General features: G+C 40.8%; 1 protein-coding gene across 1 annotated transcript in view; it reads right to left on the reverse strand.

Moving 5' to 3' along the window:
• Positions 1-1331: 1331 nt before the first annotated feature.
• Positions 1332-24505, reverse strand: part of LOC121278068 (A-kinase anchor protein 7-like) — a 184503-nt gene continuing 161329 nt past the window's right edge. The window contains exon 9 of the mRNA XM_041188122.1: positions 1332-2106. Within this exon, the coding sequence (XP_041044056.1) occupies positions 1925-2106 (182 nt within the window). The 3' untranslated portion in view covers positions 1332-1924. The remainder of the gene's footprint in view (positions 2107-24505) is intronic.

Raw genomic sequence — 24505 nt, forward strand, 5'->3', positions numbered from 1 at the left:
ACCCACTGATCACACATAAAAATCTTCCCTCAGGCTTTGACTATGAAACAGACAGTCAATGCATTTCTGCCCCTTGGAAATTAAATTGGGGTTCAAAGGCCTATTGAAACACAAGTGGCTCATGAATCCAAACAGTATTTAATCTAACCCTACACACCTATATTATTTTTAAATGTCATCATAATAACTTGGTTAATGGCAATTTTGGAGTAGACAAATCAACATTTAAAACTGTTTAACATCAATATTTAAAAATTGCAGCATATAAGTAAATACAAAATTATATAAACCAAGGATAATTGAAAAGGATAAAAGGAACTACAATTTAAATTAACTCTTTTTTGGTACAGGAAGTAAAGAATGTTGAAATGTTTCCATTTAATACTTGAAAATCCAATATTCCTGTTTGTTCTGTTAACATCCTCAAGGATGACCCTGAATCTCTTTTAGTTGGTTGAATATCTACTGACTGTTGGGCACATACAAATGAGGCAGATAATGGATTCCATGTAGTCTCGAGTGCCAAAAAGCATTTGTAACTCATTGCTGGGAACTTAATAGACTGTATCCCCGTACAGCTTGACGAGACAGATTACATTTAATGAATTCAAGTTTTCCGATGCATTGATTTAATCAGGATCCGTACTAATGTACCAATGCAAATTAGTTTGAAGTAAATGCAAATTAAATTAGTACTCTTCTGAAGCTTCCATTCCACATAACTGCGTTGGCTTAATTTGTTTAGGTCACAGAAACAAAATGCTACTTTTCTCAGGTAATCTCTCACTGACAGCATAAAATTAATGTGTTTTCACCAATAACAACATTCAAGTTAATAATGTTTGTAAGAATAAAAGCAATGTGTACATATATATATATATAGATATATATCTATATATTATATAAATTTCAAATGAATTAGGAGCTGCAATATTATATATGTTTTGCAAATGTCAATAAAGCAATACTGAACTTTAAACTTTCCAATTGAACTAGTTGGAATACAAAATAATAATTATTTTTAAAAAACTTGTTTAATTTTAAGTGACCTCAACCCTCAGTTCTGAAGAGGTTTTATTACTGTATTTTTCTTTCCATTTTACAAGCCATAAGAACCAATGTTGACAGATCCTTTGCTTATCACTGCTTCATTGCAGTGCTGTTTACAGCCATTTCCCTCTGCATTCTGATTTGTGTCCCTGGATGCGACAATAGTTCTTTTATCTGATTAAGTTTGCAAAGTACTGTAATGGTTTCTTTCCGCAGAGCATTCCTAATTACGTCAGAATCATGCTTTTTCCCTGAAGAAGAAAAGATAAAAATGTGTTTCATTTAACAAAAGCTGATTTAATTCTACTATTTATGATCCAAATTTAAAAAATGTAAAAGAAAAGTAGACTGTGTCACAAATACAACCATCATCATAAATAAATATTGGTAGAATCCATGTGCACAAGCCAATTCAGCTTACATATAACTTAGTTTTGTGAAATGAATAAATCTGCTTAGTCTGTTGCAAGAGCTCAAACAGTTTTACATATGGACTATCTTCAATCATTTTAGATTTATTCTCTGTTATTGTGTTTCACTCCCTTTGCTGCTACAATAAAAAGAATCGTAGTTGTACAAATTAAATCCATGAACTTGGTGACATTGAGAAGAAGCAAACCAATATTTTCGATAAGTGAGGCCATTTCGTCACATTTGAGGTCCAAACACAAGCATTTAGCAGAAGGTCACGCTTTCCTGCAGTAGTTGCACTGGAAGAATAAATTGTGTGAAGGTCTTCATTATTTTCATTTCAATTAAAATTTTCCCCCAGCTTTTTCATCCTTGGTATATTGAATGCTTGAGATAATGATCATGTGTACTCATAAAAATATTCTCTGCACACACTAAACACGTGTTTTCAAATGTAACATTTTCATTTCTTGCTGCCATTGTTTGGGTCAATGTCTTTAAACGTTATTTTCTGCCCATTTGTGTTCCGTTTTGCTTTAGTTTGTGTTTCCTCTAGGTACTGCTGTACAGCCTTAATCACAGCGGTCTCCACTAGTCGTTTACTCAGACTGACCAATTCTTCCTCATCAGGTTCTTTCTTTTCTCCTACACACCACAACAAACAAAAAAGTCAGGTATCGCCTTGAGAGCAGAGCGCACCATTCTTTACCACATTCAGCAACAACACCTTGCATTTATATAGCACCTTCAAGATTAAAAAACATCCCAAGGTGCTTCACAGAAGCATGACACCATTTCTTATTGATGATTAAGCTTACATAATCAACTTGTATGTTGAATGATTAATGCAATATTTCACATTTTTCCATGTGAATTATATTTAGGGACTGGAAGACGTATTCACGTTTTAAGAATTTTTTTCCCCTACAAAATTACATTTAGGATCCAATGCTAAACGTCACATTTTTTTAATGCTCATCAGGGTTAATAGTGAGGAATGCTAGCGCTGAGGAATGAAGCTCTTCTCAATTCAGGCGCTAAGTGTTAGTCATCAAGCACACCTAAATCAGCATGTTTAGTCTTCACAAATGAGCTTATAGATCTGAGTTGTATACCCCAATAAAAACTGAACTAAGGCTGTCCAAATTAATTTCATGCCTTATAGCCAACAAAGAGAAGACACTTCATCCCATTGGTCTGGGCTGGGTTTAAACCATGGCCACAGATGGAAAAGGCCACTGTATAACCCATTATTCCATTTAGTTTTCCAAAATTCTGAGCCTTATCAAACAGCATACAGCAGATTTGTCTTCAACTCAGATGACTATATTTATAGTCTTAACAAACTGGAGAATGAGATCATCAACATGAGTTTACACTAAGGTTTACTCTGTTCAAGTCCAGGATTCTAAATGCCTTTTATTTTAGCAAACATGATCACATGGACTGTTCTTCACACCCTGCAAAGTGCAGGCTGGCAGAAATTCTATAGCATTTTTGTGTGTTCTTTACAAATTTTGATTACATCCCCCATGAAGAACAGGCTGCTAGTCAATCTGCTCTTCAAAGTGCTTTCCCAAAAATATTTTTAACACCATGCAGTAAAACAGAGTTCTATTCACATCAATCAGGTTTTATTATTGATAATGTAATCTTCAAAAAAATTATTTGGTGCAAATTTATCAATCATCTAAAATATTAAAACACAAAAAAACCTTGTTAAAATGTTGCCTTTTTGTGGTTACACATTCAAAGGAGAAACAGAACATGGAAGCCCAATGGAATTCAGTGAACAATTACTGTACCAGAATTGAATCTCACTCTTATTCCCAGAAAGTAAAAACAAGATTGTTACTTGCTGGAATGTGATCAGAACAATGCCTACCTTTCACTTTAATTAAAGAGGTACAGGTATTGATAGGGGAATTAACAATTTGAACAAAGTTATCCAAATGAGAACAGCAAGGTTTATGACAACGCAGAGCTGCCCTCACAACACTATGCAAAATGTAGTTCCTAAAAGGAATGACCATGACATACATGTAAAAGAGAACCTTTGAAAAACTGGCTGTTCTCAACTTGTGAACTGCGTGAGAGATGGCTACACTATTCAATAAGTATCACACTTTCAGAACAAATTTAATTTTTCCATGGGAAAACTACTGATTACCCTATACTTAACTTCATAATTTGACAAGTTCATCTGAGGTAAAACAATTTAATTGTACCAATGTACAAGTGCCTAGTCGGAAGATGAGGTGCTGTTCCTCCAGTTTGCGTTGAGCTTCACCGGAACATTGCAGCAGGCCAAGGACAGACATGTGGGCAAGAGAACAGGAAGGTCTGGGTCATGCTTGCAGACAGATGGAAGATGTTCCCTTTTTTCAACATTCATTTTGATTTATCTGCTTATTTTTAGTCATTGTTTTATCCCTTTTTTATCCCCTCTTTTTATCCCACTTTCCATCTTTATTCCCCACGACCACCCCCTCCGTCCACCTCACCCACAAAAGGGCCATCTGTTACTTGTTCCATGTTGTTCTTTCAGAGTGCTTACCCTTGTTCTGCTATTATCACATTCTGCTTTCTTACCCTTATGCCACTATCAGTTTCTTTTTTAGCCCTTACCATTAACACTTCCTTTGTCCTTTTGTTCATGACATCTTTATCAATTTCCCCTTTGCCCCCACCTCTGGCCTTCTATCCAGCTTCACCTGCTCCAACCCCCTTAAACAGTATAAATTTCAACATATTTCTACTTCTCTGTAGCTCTGAAGAAGGGTCATACAGACTCGAAATGTTAACTCTGTTTCTCACTCCACAGATGCTGTCAGGTCTGCTGAGTTTTTCCAGCATATTCTGATTTTGTTTCAGGTTTCCAGTATCTGCAGTATTTTGCTTTCATCATTGCATTGTAAGAAGGATGGGTTAGATTCCTGACCTGGCTGCCTTGAAGTTGACTGCTTGCTACTCTTACTAACTTACTACTCTTTCTATTTACCTTCCGCTCATAACTTCCCTCTACCCGCTCGCCACCTCTCTCGCTTCTCCGGCTCACCACTTCACACTCACCGCTTCCCTCAACCGACTCCCTCCCACTTGCTGCCCCTCTCGCCACCCACTTTCTGAGCCCTTGCTCACAGCGAGGACTTGGGAGAGGGATGGCAAGCGAGCAGGAAGAAGCGAGGGTTTGGAAGAAGGAAGTGCTGAGTGGTAGGGTGCAAGGGGTTGGGAGAGCGCGGTGAGCTGGAGTAAGTCCGAAGAGGGATGCAGCGAGTGGGAGGGGGTCGAGAGAGGATAGCAGCGAATGGGAATCAGGAGAGAGAAGCGGCGAGCGAGGTGGGGAATGGGAATGAGGGAGAGGGTATGTTTAAAAAAGCAGACTGAGCACGTGAGGTTAGAATGTGGTACATGCTCAGTATCTGCACAAAAATGAAAATGCAAGTAGTGCTATTTGGATAAGTTCTGCAATTTACAAACTGTGCTAAAACTAAAATGTGCTATTCAAAAATACTTTAAATGGGAGAATACCTATAAGATGAACAAGGAGCTCAGATGATGTCATTAAACCACAAAAACAAAGATCCAGTACTTCATAATGGCCATCTGAATAGTAAGATTAGAGCATTCTACATTATACTTAATATTAGCCAATTTTGGTGTTTCTGGCAGTTGATAAAGCTAATTATACTTTTAGAAGTGAATGAAGCCAAAATGGGTAGATGGTGGCATCACTGAACTAGTAATCCAAAGACCCAGCTGGGTCTTTGGCAGCTGGTGGAATCTGAATTCAGTTAACAAAATCTGGAATATAAAGCTAGCCTCAGTAATAGTGACTATGAAACTATCACCGACTATCGTAAAAACCCATTTGGTTCACTAATGTCCTTTAGGGAAGGAAATCTGCCATCCTCATCTGATCTGGCCCACATGTGACTCCAGATCCATAGCAACGTGGTTGACTCTTTGCTAACTGTCCTCTGATATGGACTAGCGAGCCACTTAGTTCAAGGGAAATTAGGGATGGGCAAAAATGCTGGCTTTGCCAATGACACTCACATCTCATGAAAGAATAAAAATTTCAAGAAAGGAAGGAAGAATTTATGTAGTGCTTTTTCAGAACATTCCAAAATGCTCCTTCACAGCCAATAGTTCATGGAACCGAAGGAAAATTATTTACCTAGCTAAGAAATTGGATGAGTGACAGGTGACAGAAAATAGGGATAATGGGCAGCTACTCAAATTGGAAGGATATGTCTAGTAGTGTCCCACAGAGATTGGAATTGTAAACAATGTTAGTGGAAACATAAAATTAGAAAGATATATCAACAAATTAAGTGAATGGGCAGAACTGTGGCAAATAGATTTCAATGTAGGCAAGTGTGTGTTCATCCACGTTAGACCTAGGAGGATAGAACTAAATAGTGAAAAGTTATAAACAGCTGAAGTTCAAAGAGACTCAAGTGTCTATGCCTGGGCTGATAAGTGGCAAGTTAACATTCGCGCCACACAAGTGACTGTCAAAGACCATCTGCAACATCGGAGAATCCAATCATCTCCCCATGACATTCAATGGCATTGCCATTGCTGAATTCCCCACTTTCAATATCATTAGGGTTGCCAATGACCAGAAACTGAGCAGGACCAGCCATATCAATACTGTGGCTATAACAGCAAGTCAGAAGCTGGGAATTCTGCTGTAATTCACCTCCTGACTCTCCAAAAGCCTGTCCACCATCTACAAGTGCCAGACTAGATCATGAGCTCCTTCTAGTGGGCGCACACCGTGGCTACCAAAAACCTATCCAATACTTCACTGTCTTCCCTAGGAGGCTAGAGTTGCTTCTGACAAAGACACTGTGACAGCTACCTACAAATTTGGCATCGACCGGCAGGAATTGTTCTCGATGGTTCACCTCAAATTGAACACTGAGGGAGGGGAATCCCCTTATTCTTGGGACATTCAATGGCTCCAAAATAGGAGGCAACAGTGCCACAGCGAGTAACTTGCCTCCTGACTCCCCAAAGCCTAACCACCATTTACAAGGCGAAAATCAGGAGTGTGATGGAATACTCCCCACTTGCCTGGATGAGTGCAGCTCCAACAACACTCAAGAAGTTTGACACCATCCAGCACAAAGCAGTTTGCTTGGACTGGTGCCCCATTCACCACCTTAAACATTCACTCCATGTGCCACTGATGCACAGTGGCGGCAGTGTGTACCATCTACAAGATACACTGCAGTAACTCACCAAGCTCCTTCAACATCTTCCAAATCTGCACCCTCTGCCAGAAGGACAAGGACAGCAGAAGCATGGGAACACCAACAACTGCCAGCAACTCTCCAAGCCACACACCAACCTGACTTGGAACTATAATGCCGTTCCTTTACTGTCGTTGGGTCAAAATCCTGGAACCTCCTCCCTAACAGCACTGTGAGTTCACCCACACCAGATGGACTGCAGTGATTCAGAAGGCAGCTCACCACCACCTTCTCAAGGGCAATTAGGGATGGGCAATAAATACTGGCCGAGACAGTGATACCTGCACCCTGTGAAAGGTAAATAAAAAGGTATATAGGTCGTAAAATTGTCATGGGTAAGTATAGGAAATAGTCAAAAAGGCTGGCATTTATATCTAAAGGACTAGAATCCAAGGAGTAGAAGTCATGCTACATCTATATAAAACCCTGGTTATATCACATGTGGAGTTGTCCAATGTTCTGCTCTGGGCACCACCTTAGAAAGGGGTACAGTATAAATTTACCAGAATAATACCCGGACTCCAAGGATTAAATTACGAGGGGAAATTACACAAACTAGGGTTGCATCTCCTGGAATTTAAAAGGTTAAGGGGCGATTTGATCAAAGCTTCCAGGATATTAAGGGGGCTGATAGGGTAAATAGAGGGAAATTATTTTCATTGGTTGGAGAGTTTAGGAGTAGGGGACAAAGCCTAAAAGTTAAAATCAGGTCTTTCAGGAGTGAATTCGTTCAGCAAATGGCAATTTATGTTAGGTCAACTATTAATTTTAAAACTGCGATTGATAGATTTTGTTAACCAATAGTATCAAGGGATATGGGGCAAAAGAAGGTATATGGAGTTAAGTCAAAGATCAACCATGTTCCCAGTAAATGGTGAAACGGGCAAAAGGGATTAAATGGCCTATGGTTATGTCTCCTAACAGAGTTCATTAATGACCCATACAAAAGGAATTCTTCTTATTGAAAGTACTCCTCTCAATGTGCTGTCCCTCAATCAAGCTAATTTTACTTCTAGAAGTGCTTCTTGAGCGAAGACAAGGAAGGAAGAAAAGAAAGATTTGTATAATGCCTTTCAAGACACCACAAAGTGCTTCTTCAGAGCCAATTAAGTGCTTTAGAGGTGTAGTCCTATCAGCAGACATGACAGCCAATTCATAAACAGCAAGATCTCACAAACAGAATTTATATAAATAATCAGATAATCTGTTTTGGTTGTGTTGGCCAGGATACTGGGAGAGAACGCATACTCTTCTTTGGATTGTGCCACAGGATTTTGTAAATGCACCTAAGAGAGCACTCAGTTTAATACCTCGTCCAAAATTCAGCATCTGAGAATATAGCACTCCCTCAGAACTACATTATAGGGATTCTGATATAGCATGAACATCTATGACCAGGGGCAGTTGAGCTCATCTAAGGATATATCTAATGTGTCATAATGGTGGACCATTGTCACAATGGATCAAATCACAGGCAAGAGGATGATCTAATAAATAACAACAGTAGTATTTATGTGACATATTAAAACGTCCCAAGGCACTTCATATAAGCATGATCAAAGAAAGTATGATGCTGAGTACATGAAGAGGAGATATTAGGACAGGTAACCAAAAACTTGGTTAAAGAGTTAGGTTTTAATTATTATCTTAAAGGAGAAAGGCTAGATAGGTGGAGGTGTCTAGAGCGGGAGCTCAAAAGCTTAGGAGCTTGGCAGCTGCAAATAGTGGAGGGATTAAAATTGATCATGAGGCCAGAATTGGAGGACCGTGGATCAATTAGGGTTATAGGGCTGCAGGAGGTTACAGTGAAAGTGAGGTGCAATGCCATAGAGGGATTTGAACATAAGGATGAGAATTTTAAAATGGAGGCATTGCTAGAGTGGGAGTCAATGTAGGTCAGCAAGCTCAGTGATATGGGTGAACGGTGCAGTGTGAATGAGAACATGGCAGCTGAGTTTGGATGTGCTCAAGTTTACAGAGCAAATAATGTATAACACAAATTATAGTTCTCACAATAGTTAAAGTATTGCCCAATAAACTATATAAAGGTGCATTTATTATCAAGTTGCTCATCAGGAACACATATCGGGAATTCAGTCAATGCAAGATTTTCCACAGGAACCACTAACTATTACATCACAATTCCCAATATACATTCCTGCCAGGTGCAACTCCATGTCAGGAGCACAAATTTGTAAACTATGTTCTTCAGACCAGAAGATCACAGATTCAATTTGTTGTGTGTACTGAGTAAGATGATGTTAATGCATTAAATCAGGGGTGGAAAATCATCCGAGATTCCCCCTCCAAAGTGCTATTCAGCAATCCCTGCTCTAATGTTTGTGTACGTAAGTGTGTTTGCATTCAAATCTTGTACCCTATGGAAGGGTAAGTCTGAGTTTGACTGTTTGGGAGTTGGGGGGGGGTGGAGAAAGTGAAGGTGGGAATGCAGTTTAGTGATTGGGAAACACTGCTGCCACTGTTCACAGAACCACAGAGTGCAGAAGAGGCCCTACGGCCCATTGAGTCTGCACCAACATGTGAGAAACACCTGACCTACCTACCTAATCCCAGTCACCAGTCACTTGGCCCATAGCCTTGAATGTTATGATGTGCCAAGTGCTCATCCAGGTACTTTTTAAAGGATGTGAGGCAACCCGTCTCCACCACCCTCCCAGGCAGCGCATTCCAGACCGTCACCAGCCTCTGAGTAAAAAAGTTTTCCCACATCACCCCTAAACCTCCTGTCCCTCACCTTGAACTTATGACCTCTTGAGAGAGACCCTTCAACTAAGGAGAACAGCTGTTCCCTATCCACCCTGTCCATGCCCCTCATTTTCTTGTACACCTCGATCAGGTCGTCCCTCAGTCTTCTTTGCTTCAACGAAAACAACCCAAGTCTATCCAACCTCTCTTCATACTTAAATGTTTCATCCTAGGCAACAACCTGGGTGAATCTCCTCTGATTCCCTCCAGTGCAATCATATCCTTCCTATAATATGGTGACCAGAACTGCACAAAATACTCCAGCTGTGGCCTCACCAAGGTGCTATACAACTCCAACATGACCTCCCTACATTTGTAATCTATGCCTCGATTGATAAAGGCAAGTGTCCCATATGCCTTTTTCACCATCCCACTAACATGCCCCTCTGCCTTCAGAGATCTATGAACACAAACGCCAAGGTCCATTTATTCCTCAGAACTTCCTAGTGTCATGCCATTCATTAAATAATTCCTTGTCAAATTACTCCTTCCAAAATATATCACCTCAAAGTTTTCAGGGTTAAATTCCATCTGCCATTTATCTGCCCATTTGACCATCCCGTCTATATCTTCCTGTAGCCCAAGACACTCAACCTCACTGTTAACCACCCGACCAATCTTTGTGTCATCCGCAAACTTACTAATCCTACCCCCCACATAGTCATCTATGTCATTCATGTAAATGACAAATAATAGGGGACCCAGCACATATCCCTGTGGTACGCCACTGGATACTGGCTTTCAGTCACTAACGCAGCCTTCTGTCATCACCCTCTGTCTTCTACAACTAAGCCAATTTTGAATTCACCTTATCAAATTACCCTGTATCCCATGTGCATTTGCCTTCTTTATAAGTTTCCCATGTGAGATCTTGTCAAAGGCTTTGCTGAAATCCATATAAACTACATCAACTGCACTACTCTCATCTACACACCTGGTCACCTCCTCAAAAAATTCAATCAAATTTGTTAGGCATGAGCTCCCTCTGACAAAGCCATGCTGACTATCCCTGATCCAACCTTGCCTCTCCAAGTGGAAATAGATTCTCTCCTTCAGAATTTTCTCCAATAGTTTCCCTACCACTGACGTGAGATTCACTTGTCTGTAGTTCCCTGGCTTATCGCTACCATCCTTCTTAAATAGCAGAACCACGTTAGCTGTTCTCCAGTCCTCTGGCATCTCCCCTGTGGCCAGAGAGGAATTAAAAATTTGGATCAGAGCCCTTGCGATCTCCTCCCTTGCCTCGCTCAGCAGTCTGGGACACAAATCATCCGCAGCTGGAGACTTGTCCACCTTTAGGCCTGCCAACACCTCCAATACCTTGTCACTCCCTATATCAATTTGCTCAAGAACCTTGCAGTCTCACTCCCCGAGTTCCATACCTTCATCCTCATTCTCTTGGGTGAAGACAGATGTGAAGGATTCATTCAGCACTCCACCGATGTCCTCTGGCTTCACCCGTAGATTGCCCCCTTGGTCCCTAGTTATCCTCTTCCCATTGATATACTTATAGAATATCTTGGGATTTTCTCTAGTTTTACCAGTCACTCACGCATATTCCTTCTTTGCTCTCTGAATTGCTTTCTTAAGCTCCACCCTGCACTTTGTGCTCCATTAATGCCTCTGCTGATTTGCTCCCCTTGTACCTGCTAAAAGCCTCTCTTTTCCTTCTCATCGTATCCTGAATATCTCTGGTCATCCATGGTTCTATGGACTTGTTAATCCTTCCTATCACCCTAGAGGGAACATATTGAGTCTGTACCCTCCCCATTTCTTTTTTGAACGCCCTCCCGCTGCTCTTCTGTAGATTTCCCCACAAATAGCTGTTACCAGTCTACCTTGGCCAGATCCTGCCTTATTTTACTAAAATTCTCTCTCCCCTAATCCAAAATATTTTTTTGCAACTTGTCTATTTCTTTGTCCATAACAAGCTTAAATTGTACCATGTTGTGGCCGATATCACTAGAATGCTCCTCCACCACCACCTCAGCCACCTGTCTGGCTTCATTCCCCAGAATTAGGTCCAGCACTGTGCCATCCCTTGTTGGACCCTCTACATACTGACTTAAAAAGTTCTCCTGTACACATTTCGAGAACTGCACTCCATCCAAATTTCTCCCCAGTCCTGCCGAATTTAATTGAAGGGGCCTGATTAACATTTTTGGAATCCACTTCCTGGGTGTAACCTGCCAGAAAGAAAGGCTAATTGTGGAATGAGCACCAGGCTGATAACGGTGAGTCTAGAGGAGGAGGGTAAGATTAGGGGAGGTGGCGAAACATGAAGGGGGATGGGAAAAGATGGCCTGGAAAGATTGTGGCTCAGGGGGACATTGATGTGGAGGGTGGGTACCCTGGCATAATGGGGGGGGAGGGGGGGTGGGGGGCTGGTGGGAGAAACAAGACACAGGGCAGAGGTAACTCATGGAGGGGGTGGGGGAACTGCAGGGAGACTGTGGAGGACATGAGGGTTGGAAGACTGTGGAAAAGATCGAGGAAGACATGGGCGGGGGCAAGGAGGAGATCTGGAGGGCAATCAGTCACTGAGAGAGAGGGCTCGGGTCACTGGAGAGGTTAGCAAGACAGCTTGGTGGGCTGGTGGATCTTCCTTGCCCACAAGCAATTTTGGAAGCTTCCAGTGGTCCTTGCCTCCTTTCAACTACTGAGTTTCCCCAAGGCCCAGGAAACCCAGCTGACAAGTGTTAAAGAGGGAACAGAGATAAAATCTTATGTACACAGTCTCATCAAAATATTTAAATGAGGGACCTACCTCCAAGAGAATGTTAGATTTGGCTTTGAAACTTTTAAAATTTTAACCGACCCAAACTTACATACTTTTAGGGTTTAAAATTGCCATCTGCATATCTGTGTGTGCACCAATATGCTGTGTGGGGTGTCTTCGGGTGTGTGTGTGTGTGGGAGAGTAACTGTATAGGGATGTGTGGGATGTATGCCCGTTTGTGTGTGTGTGTGTGTGTGTGTGTGTGTGTGTGTGTGCGTGCGCGTGTGCTTGTGTGTGTGCATGTGTGGGCGCACATGCAAGGCTGGAACTTGAATAAGAGCAGGAATGAGATTGACTGATGTAGTCTATGGCCAGTCTGCTGATATTTACATGAAATATGGCCCTTTAGTGAGGTACAGGAGAGTTGCCTTACACAGATAGAAACATACTCCAGTTAAAAAAAAAGCACCTTTGTGAAAGGAGACAAAGCTGAAAAAAATGAAAAGAGTTCGTAATTGAAATACTAAAAAAAGGGGTAAAAGATTAAAAACTGTTAACATGTGACTGAGTGACATTAATGAATTCTATCGTGTCAAATAATCCATTTCGGAAGGCAGCTTGTGCTTTTCTTACTCTTTGAGCTCTTTGTTGTGATGAACTAATAACGCAGGCACTAACTTTTTCCCCACAATGCACTGGCACGACTATTCTGATGCCTTTTATGCACATTCCAATTTCCCTGGCAACCTTTCCCTCAACACCAAACGCAAAATCATCCACAGTATCAAGGTAATGGTTCCATTTTACAGGTATTTATTCGCAGACTTCTGAAATAGGACTATCTTATGTCCAATATTAACAGAATGTTGAAGTGGAAGAGGCTAGTTTAAAGTCAAAAGTCAGAACCTAATTCCAGTTTATTAAAAAAAGCATGAATTTACAGACAGGATGAAAAAACTCAAATGTGATTTCAAGCTGGAACTGGACATTGATGCTTTGACCTTTCTCAAATGCCAAATCGTGATAGTAAATGAGTTTGAATTTATTTTGTTGTGAGTTACCATAAAAGCATTAATGTGAGAGGAGAAGGAGATTATATGGTTTACCCACACAGGTGACCACAACTGACATATATGGACCTCCTTGCTGCCAAAGGTACTGAGGCAGAAGCCTACAAACATGACATTTGCATGTCTCCTGAGTCATGGACTTGCAGGTGAGTATAAGAGAACATGAAACATAACAAAGGTATTCACCGATCAATCCACTCATCCATGGACTCCTTCAATGTGCTTCATATTCAAATCTCGTTCCCCTCCTATTTATAATCTACATGCTACACCTCTGTCTAGAAACACAGGGTCAACGTACCATGGAAGTACAGCCTGTAATTCCCACCACAACCTCAGTGCTGTGACAACACCATTGCAATACCTTTCCAATAGCAACTCCTGAAACTTCCTATTTCTTTCTCAGTGCTAGCAAAACTACAGCCATCTTCTTTTGGTTTCTGCCAGAATCTCTGTCTCTGGTTCCATCTCCATCAATTTTCATGACTCTCTGCAAGGGTTAAATTCAGTAGTGCTCAAGTCCAGTGTTCTGTGTAACACTCAGCTGAAATCTTAACCTTAACTCTGGACATTGGCAGCTTATGCCCCTATATCAACTCCTCTGCAGCTTAAATGCTCACACATGCCTTCACCACCCCAGCAATTAATTTCACTAATTTGCTCTATGTGCAGCTTCCCTGCTTCCACCATTCACAAACTTCTCAGTTCTTTAGCCTACTCCCACTCTTGCACAGCTATCTCACCTGTCCTTGCCGATCTTGGCTCCTTGTGCCCCATGAGTTGATTTCAAGATCATTGTCTTTATTTTAAAATCTCTCCATGACCTTATCCACCCTATTCAGTAGATCGTTAAATCTTCCGATATTTCCAATATATCAGACTCTAGATTAATACTTGTTAACCAAGGTGAGCTATCAACCACATGTTTGCGCCATCACTAAGACTGCTTATTTCAATCACCATAGCATTGCCCCAAATTTATCCCATCCACACCATCTGCTGATGAACCCCTCCTTCATGCTTTTGTTACCTCTATAAACAACTATTCCAACACATTCTTGGTTGGTTTTCCACATTTCTATCCTTCATAACTTTGAGGTTATCCATAGCTCTGCTGCCCATGTCTTAACTCACACCTAGTCCCATTCACCAATCATCCCTGTGCTCATTGACATGTGTTGTCTCCTTGTTAAGTATTATCTTGATTTTAAAATTCTTATCCTTGTTTTCAAATTCCCCCATGGACTTGCATAGCCCTAGTTCTGGAATCTCCTCCAGTCCACTACGCTCTGAGATATCAGTGCTTCTCTAATTCTGGCTCATTGTGCATCCCTAATTTTAATTCCTGTGCCATTGGTGGCCATGTCTTCTGATGCCCAGGCACAAGCTCTGGATTACCCTCACATTGCTTTCTTCCCTTAAGACACTACTTAAAACCTACCCTTTGACCCAGCTTCTGGTCATCTGACCTACTTAATATCTTGTTATAGAACCATAGGGCAGGATTTTCCTTCGTCAGGCAGGCGCAATGGGCGGGTCCAGGAGTGGCTGCAAAATGGACCGCCGCCCACAATCGGGCCCCGACCACGATTTCACGATGGCTGGCCAATTAATGGCCAACTAGCGTGAAACACGCGCTGAGAATCTCAGCACTTCCAGGGTGTGTGTAAGGAGAGGAGGACGGGAGGTGCACGAGCACTAAAGTCTGCGAATGCATGGGGGAGCATGCAGTGAAAGCTCTCTGAAGGCACAGAGCAGCCTGAGGGAGCTGAAGAATTTTACAATGAAAAATAAAGATTTTAAAAATAAGGGAAACATGTTCCCAAACGTGACTCAACCGTAAGATTGGACGGGCAGCGAAGAATGCAAATCAATTGCTAGTTTACTGTGCACAGTTTTTGTCCCTTTACTTGAGGAAGGATGTAGTTGTATTGGAAGCGGTTCAGAGGAGGTTCACTAAATTGATTCCAGAGATGCGGGGCTTGTCTAATGAGGAGAGATTGAGCAGTTTAGGCCTATACTCGCTGGAGTTTAGAAGGATGAGAGATCTAATTGAGGTATATAAGATGCTAAAGGGGATAGACAAAGTAGGTGTGGAGTAGATGTTTCCCACTGTGGGTCATTCTAGAATGAGAGGCCAAAGTTTTAGGCTGAGGGGTGGTAGGTTTAAATCAGAGATGAGGAGGAATTACTTTTCTCAAAGGGTTGTGAACCTGTGGAATTCGCTACCTCACAGAGTGCAGTAAATGCCGGGACGCTGAATAAATTTAAGGAGATTGACAGATTTTTAATTAATAACGGGTTGAAAGGTTATGGGGAGAGGGCGGGAAATTGGAGTTGAGGCCGAAATGAGATCAGCCATGATCGTAATGAATGGCGGACCGGCTCAAGGGGCTGAATTGTCTACTGCTGCTCCTAGTTCTTATGTTCTTAATGGCCTTAATAGGCCTCTTAATTGTTGGCGGGCGCTGTCAGCTCTTGTGCATGCCCGCTGACCAAAATATCGTGTGAGTGCACAATGACATCAGGATACTCACCCGAAGTCATCGTGCACTATTTTACTCCCAATTGGGTTGGGTGCGCGCACCCGTCCATGGGACATAAAATTCTGCCCACATTAAGTCTCTTGTGTCTGCCTTGACCAAAAAAAAATTTTAAAACTAGCTGCCCGTTCTATTCCGACCTTCCAGTGCCTGGTCCGTAGCCTTGCAGGTTACAGCACTTCAGGTGCTGATCTAGGTACCTTTTAAAAGAGTTGAGGGTTTCTGCCTCCACCACCAAACCAGGCAGTGAATTTCAAACACCCACCACTCTCTGGGGGAAATGGTTTTTCCTCACGACCCCTCTAATCCTTCTACCAATCATCTTAAATCTGTGCCCTCGGTAATTGACCTCTCCACTACAGGAAACCGCATGCCTGTCTACTCTATCTAGGCCCCTCATAATTTTTTACACCTCAATCAGGTCACCCCTGAGGTTCCTCAGTTCTAAGGAAAGCAACCCCAGCCTATCCAATCTTTCCTCAATAGCTGCAATTTTCAAGCCCTGGCAGCATTCTTGTAAATCTCCTCCTTATTCTCTCCAGAGCAATTATTTCCTTCCTGTAATGTGGTGACCAAAACTGTACACAAAATTCCAGCTGTGACCTAACCAGCATTTTATACAGTTCCATCATCACATCCCTGCTTTTGCATTCTATACCTCGTCTAATAAAGGAAAGCATTCCATATGCTTTCTTTATCCACCTTATCCAACTGTCCTGCCACATTCAGGGACCTGTGGACATGCACACCAAGGTCTCTCGCTTTCCCTACCCGTCCCAATATCCTTCCGTTTATTGAGTATTTCCTTGCTTTGTTTGCCCTGCCCAAATGCATTACCTCACACTTCTCTGGATTGAATTCCATCTGCCACTTTTCCACCCACTTAATCAAACCATTGATATCATGCGGGAGACAACAGCTATCCTCTTCACTATGAACTACACGGCCAATATTTGTGTCATCTGCAAATATCCCAATCATGCCACCCACATTTAAGTCCAAATCATTAATATATACAACATACAGCAAGGGCCCCAAAACTGAGACCTGTGGAACGCCACTGGAAATTGTTTTCCATTCGCAAAAACATCAATTAACCATTACCCGTTGTTTCCTGTCACTGAGCTAATTTTGGATTCAACTCGCCACCTTCACCTGTATCTCATGGAATCTCACTTTTCTGACCAGTCTGCCATGCGGGACCTTGTCAAATTCCTTATTAAAATCCATGTATACAACATCACTACACTACCCTCATCAATCCTCCTTGTTACTTCCTCAAAAAATGTGATTAAATTAGTAAGACACGCCCTAACCCTAACAAAAACATGTTGACTATCCCTGATGAATCCATTCCTTTCTAAGTGGCGGTTTACCCTGTGTCTCAGAATTGATTCTAATAATTTGCCCACCACCAAAGACAGACTGACCAGCCTATAATTATTTGGTCTATCCCTCACACCCTTTTTAAATAATGGCACAATGTTCGCAGACCTTCATTCTTCTGATACCTCGCCTGTATTTAGTGAGCTTTGGAAAATGATCCTCAGGGCATCCACTATTTCCTCCCTGGCTTCATTTAACAGCCTGGGATACAATCTATCTGGCCCTGGTGATTTATGCACCTTCAAGGATCTCAGTCCCTCCATTCATCCTCTCTCACTATGTTTATTGTATTTAATGTTTCACACCTTTTTAATTAGAATATCTGCATCATCCCTTTGCTTCCTGAAGACAGAGACAAAGTACTCATTAAGAACCCTGCCCACATCTTCAGCTCCAGCCCACAAGTTACCATGTACATCTCTGAAAGGCCATATCTTTTCCTTAGCTATTCTCTTGCTTTTAATATACTGCTAAAATATCTATGGGTTTTATTTGATTTTACCTGCCTATATTTTTTCATATTCTCTCTTTGCTTTCCTAACTACATTTTTACTTCACCCCTGTACTTTCTATACTCCTCTAGGCTTTCTACAGTATTAAGTTTTTTGCGACTGTCATAAGCTTTCTTCTGCTTTATCTTACCTAGTATGCTTCTAGATAAGCAGGAGGCTCTAGATTTGGCAGTACTGCTCTTTTTGTTTGTGGCGACATGTCTACATTGTGCCTGTAGAAGCTTGCTTTGGAATGCCTCCCATTGGTCTGTCACTGATTTCCCTTCAAGTAGCTATAACCAGTCAACTTTCGCCAGATTACATCTCAGCGTTGTAAATATGTCTTTCCCCAATTTAGAGCTTTTACTCCTTTTCCATCTTTATCCTTTTCCACAATTATATTAAATCTAACTGTATTATGCTCACTATCTCCAAAATGGTCACCCACTGCTACTTCATCCACATGTCCAGGTTCATTTCCTAAGACTAAATCCAGAATTGCGCTCTCTGTCATTGGGTTTGTTACATGCTGGCTAAAAAGTTCTCTTGAACGCAGTTTAATAATTTTGTGCCCTCTGTGCTTATTGTACTGTTTGTATCCCAGTTGATATTAGCGTAGTTGAAGTCCCCAACCATTATTGCCCTATTGCATTTAGAAATTTGCCTACATATTTGCTCTTCTATCTCTCCCTCATTGTTTGGGGGTCTATAGTACACTCCTGGTAGCTTCCTGGGCTCAACCCATATAGCCTCATTTGATGATCCATTTATTATATCATCCCTCCTCACAGCTATTAATGATTCTTTAACCAATAATGATACATCCCTACCTTTTTAGCCCTCTCTCTATCCTACCTGAAAACCCTCTACCCAGAGAAGTTGAGCTGCCATTTTTGCCCTTCTTTAAGCCAAGTTTCCGTTACAGCAATGATACCATGCAGCCATATGTCTATCTGTGCCTTCAGCTCATCGGCTTTATTTGCTATGCTCCTTGCATTTAAATAAATACCTTTAATTCCTGTGCTGTAAACCTTTTAACCTTTGCTTCTTCTGTCTTTCAGAGTCACTCACTAATTTTCTGTCTCCTGCTCCCTGCACTGAGTTCGTCCTATCTGAACCTGCTCTCAGGTTCCCATCCCCTTGCAAATCTAGTTTAAACCCTCCCCAACAACACTAGCAAATCTCCCTGCGAGGACATTATGTGGTTCAATGACTAATTTTGTTTTCTATTGCTCCTGTGAAGCACTTTATTACATTAAAAGCACTATAAGCTACAAGTTGTTGTTCTTTACTGCTCAGCCACTTTCAACCACTATGCCCATCCTTTCCATTTGGCTTGTTATCTCACTGCTGCTAAAAGGCTATAAAAACATAACTTTTCTATTGTGCTTTCTGTCACTCTACCAGATTCCTCCAATTCCTCCTCAGTGTCTTCCCTCTTGTCAAAGACTCAGATATGTTCTTTAATGTGAAAAGGCTATCCGCTATCTGAATGTCTCCCTCCCACTTAACCTCCTAAGAGTTGGCTCTGCATAAGTTCTTCTGGATTGCCAAAGGTGCTCGAGCAAAACTCAAGATCACCTATCAATCTCCAAATCTCTACCATTTAACACTGCCCTCATAAAACAATATCTTATTCCACTCCCTCTCCTCAGCTGCAACAGTTACTGCTTGTTCTACAAGTCATCTTCAGTAGAACTTCCATCTTACTTGATTAAAACTAATTAGAAAATCATGAGCAAAGTGAATATTTCAAACATTTTATTTTCCCTTTGATTTTTTTTGAGGCAGAGCGCTATATAAATTGGGAATACAGTTATCATGTACTTCAACCTGAAATATAAGGCAGCTGGGATTGAAGATATAAAGGGCAGGTGCTTGGAAAACACCAGATGAGGGTTGATTGTAACACCAATCCATCTGACAGAATAATCTTGTCGGGTCAAATGCATTTTCTTATTCCACAATTTTTTATGACCTTACAGTACTACATATTTATGGAAAGGAATGTTTTAATAGCTCCATTATCTTCAGTGCTTAGGAACACAAAAAGTCATCAGCTAACGAAAAGGAACTCTTAATTCTCAGTAGAAGTTGTAGTCAAGAAAACATTGTTCTATTATTCTTAAAAGGACATCAATACTTGGAAGACAGGCAATATCTAACACTGCAGAGCCAATAACAGCCTGATTTACACAGATATCAGATAGTTTTTCGTTGTCATCATCATATGGAAAACTAAATCTCTAAAGTAAGCCAAATAAAGCATTCTTCCTGGAACACCAAACTATAATCGGTTAGTTATTTCAGTATTAGAAGCTTCAGTATTTTATAAAGCACAATATTTTCTAAAAATTATTCAACTTAGCAAAATGGATTGCACATGGGAGAACAAAATGCAGGGGCTCCAGATGACATTACTAACTACAAAAGTAAAGCTCCAATAATTTAAAGCACCTGAATTCCATGTAAATTGCATAAATACCTAAGGGTTGATTTTCTAGGTCCTTGCATACTTTGAAGCACCTCACACACCACAAATGTACATGGTAGAATATTATGGGAAGCAGTTGCACAAATTTACACATTCGAATATTGTGGAAAGCAGTTCCACAAATTTCCAATGCAAGCTTGAGGTGTGTGAGGTGCCTTACATTATCTGTGAACTCATTAAAAACTGCTGCTTTCAAAATAAAATAATATTTTCATTTCAATAATGCATTAGTGTTGAAATCTATCAGAGTTATTCACATAATAAATTACTTTCGAGTCCTGTGTCTACTATGTAGACAACACTAAACAAATATTCTGCACTACTAGTGTCCCAGAAATAGCAATGAAAATGATTTTTTTTGTGGTGTTGGTTGTAGAGGAATATTGCTCAGGACAACAGGATGGCATTTTGCTTTGCTTGGCACAATGCAATGGGATTTTTAACATTAAACTGAGATACAGGAACTGGTACCTCGAACCTCAGTTGACCACCTTATCCAAGGGGCAGTACCTCTGACAATGCAACAGTCCCACAACACTGGAATGTCAGCTTAAGTGATACAGGAACTGAACCTATACTATATATACCATGCACTTAGCTCCTTGCATATCCTCATACTAATGTTTCCACAAATTGATAACTCTTCTGTCAGGCTATGGCAAATTCAGAGGAATGTTGTTCTGTTGTGGTTGTTCTGTTGTGGTTGTGATGTCACGGCCTTAAAGTTTATTACAGTATTATGCTTGTGTTGTCAACTCATTCCTTTGCAACTATGCTCACTTTTAACATGCAAGACTAGAAAACAGTAGATTGTTTAAAGCTAGCAAAACGTGGTAACCATTTAACATTCATCAAAGCTTGATTGACAATATGACATTCATTTTACTTTTAGCAGGATCTCTGTTTATGATGTGCTTTCAGATGTTTCTGAAGCATAGCAAATGGAAATTCCAGTAGACAAACTTAACATGAAAATGTTCAATTATGCTCTTGTGTATGTTTTCAGGTGTGCGCTAATCAATTTATTTTACTTGTGAAAATAGCACAAGGGAAAACAGCATGATCTTGTCAAGCGTTCATACATAAAGCTTAACAAACAGAGCTTCTATCCTAACAGATGTAATATAAATGCAAGATTTTTTTCTCATTTTCATTCACCTCTGAATAACCAATTAAGCTTCACTTACCTAAACATTAGAGACACCAAGGAGTCACAACAGTTAATGAGCACAAAATAGAGATAAAATTATTTCAATCTATGATATAGCTTCAAGCAGATTTCTTTAACCTGGTATGCAAGTTACATGTGGCACTGAGTATGATCAACCACTTGGCATAAAACTTGCAGCTGTGTGACTTCTATAGTGATGTAAGACGTACATTGATTTTTATGTACTTGCCCCAATTTATGGTTTGTTTTCTAATTGTCGGGTTTGTCACTCCCCAGTGCCTATGTCAATCTGAGTCAAGAATTTACAGAAAACTATCAGCTAATAAGGAAATGAACCTCCTGGAAGAGATACTCAAGAATGAAACTGATTAACTAGTTAGCTGGTAACTTTATCATCAAATTAAAACAGCACTTTTGTATTGACAAGGATGAGCTATGTTTCTACGTGGTTAGGGTTGGGAGAAATAGGCCCTTGTTGGTTTTGAATGAAAAATATCATCTTACAAGGATTGAACAACTTAAATTCACTGAATGGCCCAATTCAATATTGATATTTAATGCTACTTTATTTGATTTTATTATTTATTCCAATATTCAAATAAAAACAAAAATGCTTGAAAAACTCAGCAGGTCAGGCAGCATCTGTTGAGAGAGGCAGAGCTAACTTTTCAGGTCAAGATGACCTTTGATCAGAACAGTTCTCTTTTAGATTTTATTTCAGAATTCCAGCATTTGCAGTATTTTGCATTTGCACATGAAAGATTTATTAATTAAACTTGTACTATCTCAGTGACACATTCTAAGCTTCTAAGCCTTGTGCAGTAAAATAAGGAAATATTTGTCACACAGATTGGGCTGAATTTTCAAAGAAAGGTCAGAGTTGGGATCGGAGGAGGGTGGACCTGCATTTTGGTACCTTTGGCCGTCATATTGATTGGCGCCACAAAACCTGACACTGAGCCACTTGAAGAGGGGCCAGGTCTGGTCACAAGTAGGTGCCTGCCCACAAGCAGTAGGTAGCCAATTTAGAACAAATTAATGCATTTAAGGGGTCTACTAAGGTCCTGTTCCCACTGGGATTTCCAGTCAGCTTGCGAGCAGCTCACATTGGCCTGGATCACATCCAGGCCAATGTGGTGGGCTCATTCTGGGATTGGAGAGGTGCACAAATGAATCCGTGAGGAACCTTCCCTTCCACAGCCGTAATGGCCGCGTGCCATGGCTGCAGCTGCTGGCTGTCCCCTGGAGGGGGTGCCCCTCTGAGATCATGGACAGGCAACTGTGGCTAATTTCATTATTAAAAGGACTTAACTGGCCTTCTCCTTCTCTCTTTCCATCCTCACATCGGCAGCTCCCATCTTACCCAGCGGGGCTGCTGATCCCTGACTGCTGGAGGGCATCCCATTGGTCTTCCAGCTTTTGGAGGCTGTCTGCCATCCCTAATTGGACAGTGAGACCGCTCCCTGCCTTTAATTGGTTGTTCCTTTAAAAAAAATAAGCTGTGGGCTTTTCTGCTGGTGCACAAAGCAATAAAGCTAATGAAGACTCCCTCCTATTTCTCCTGGCTCTAATCACATAGAAATATAGGTCATCCTTGAGCATTGTCAATACAAAAGTGCTGTTTTAATTTGATGCTGCTTGGGGTCGGCACAAGGGACTGGTCTCCACATTGAGTTCCTGCCCCCGGAATGAAAATTCAGCCCATTGTATTGAAAGCAAATGGAAACTTGTGATCACATCACTGTTGAAGAGCTATCACAAAATTGCTACTTTTTAAAAATTATTTTTCAGTGTAAGGTCAACCATTCACTGTCTTTACCACTGCCCCTCGGAACTTACCTCCCATTCCCTTTTCAACAACACCTGTTAATCCTGAACATTTGTCCGGTTTCCCAAAAAAGTATCCCAACAAAATTATCAGCCCAACTCGAAGAAATGCTGAATTCCTTTACAAAGAGAAAGGTCCAGAACCCTCACTTTACGAGGTTGTTATGACATATTACTGATTCTTCCCTCTCTCCCTTTTAAAAAAAACACGTACTGCAGATTTTCACTTCAGAACTAAAAATAACTCCCTCTCCAAATGAAATGCGCCAATGTTTCAACAATGCATCAATTTTCCTTTGCTGTTCACCAAATATGTTACTCCTTACAGCAGCACTTATTCTGGTTACTGATATTTTTCATAGAAGTGGACAACTAGTGTACCGTTATATGCTTGTGAAAAACATAGCTGACTTTCATCTCGTCACCTATGTTTTTTTAACAATAATTCTGACAGAAAACAGCCCCATTTCTAATCCAGTGGTTTTTCAAGTGAGAACATTCACTGAATTCATAATTGAATCTGTACCAATTCTGTCCCTGTAAACTCACTTAAAAAAAAAAGGAGAAAAAATGAAGAACTGCATCTGAAATTACCAGTCTTACCGTAACAGAATCGAAAGCAGCACAGCTGGCCCATGGCAGCCTGTGGTTTTCACGTTGTTCCCTTTAACCACTCCAAGCCACTGATCAATGATCTGCACAGCTTTGGAAAAAAAGCTTTTCTTCACTTTCACGGGGTTGGGGGGGTGGGGGGGAACTCAAGGCAGTGGCTTGCAAAGAGCTCCACCTCCCTGTCAAGCTTACTCATGTAATTGCTTTAAGATTGACAGCAAAGCAGCCATCCTCCTTCTCTCTCTGCCCCTCTCTCTCGCTCTCTGTCTCTCTCTCTCTCTCCCTGGTCCCACCCTCATGCCAAATATGGTCTCCTTATTAATGATGCAATCTCTCAGTAATTAATTTAAAATTGTGGCACACAGCAAGTAAATACACTGTAACTTTCTCTTTAAAACAATAAAAATCAAATTGAATATCATTGCTGGGAATTATGCTTGAAATGTAACTGCAGAAAACCAAGGATTAACTCTTCACATCTCAACAGCTCTTCCCTTCCAGTCTTCAAAACAGAATTCTGCAAAGTTGTAAATATGCAAATCTCTGATGTTGAAATAAAGAATTAGAAGAAATTGAGAGAATCATAGGTTTTTCTCCCCTTACTATTCTTCGTTCGAAGGCGGTAGAACTGACTTTCCTGTGTTCGACAGTCTTGCTACTTCCCTGGGTGTAAAGTACAGGAAAAAAGGGTGAAGTGTTAC

This window comes from Carcharodon carcharias, chromosome 5, assembly GCF_017639515.1.
Source record: "Carcharodon carcharias isolate sCarCar2 chromosome 5, sCarCar2.pri, whole genome shotgun sequence".
Taxonomy (NCBI): Eukaryota; Metazoa; Chordata; class Chondrichthyes; order Lamniformes; family Lamnidae; genus Carcharodon; species Carcharodon carcharias.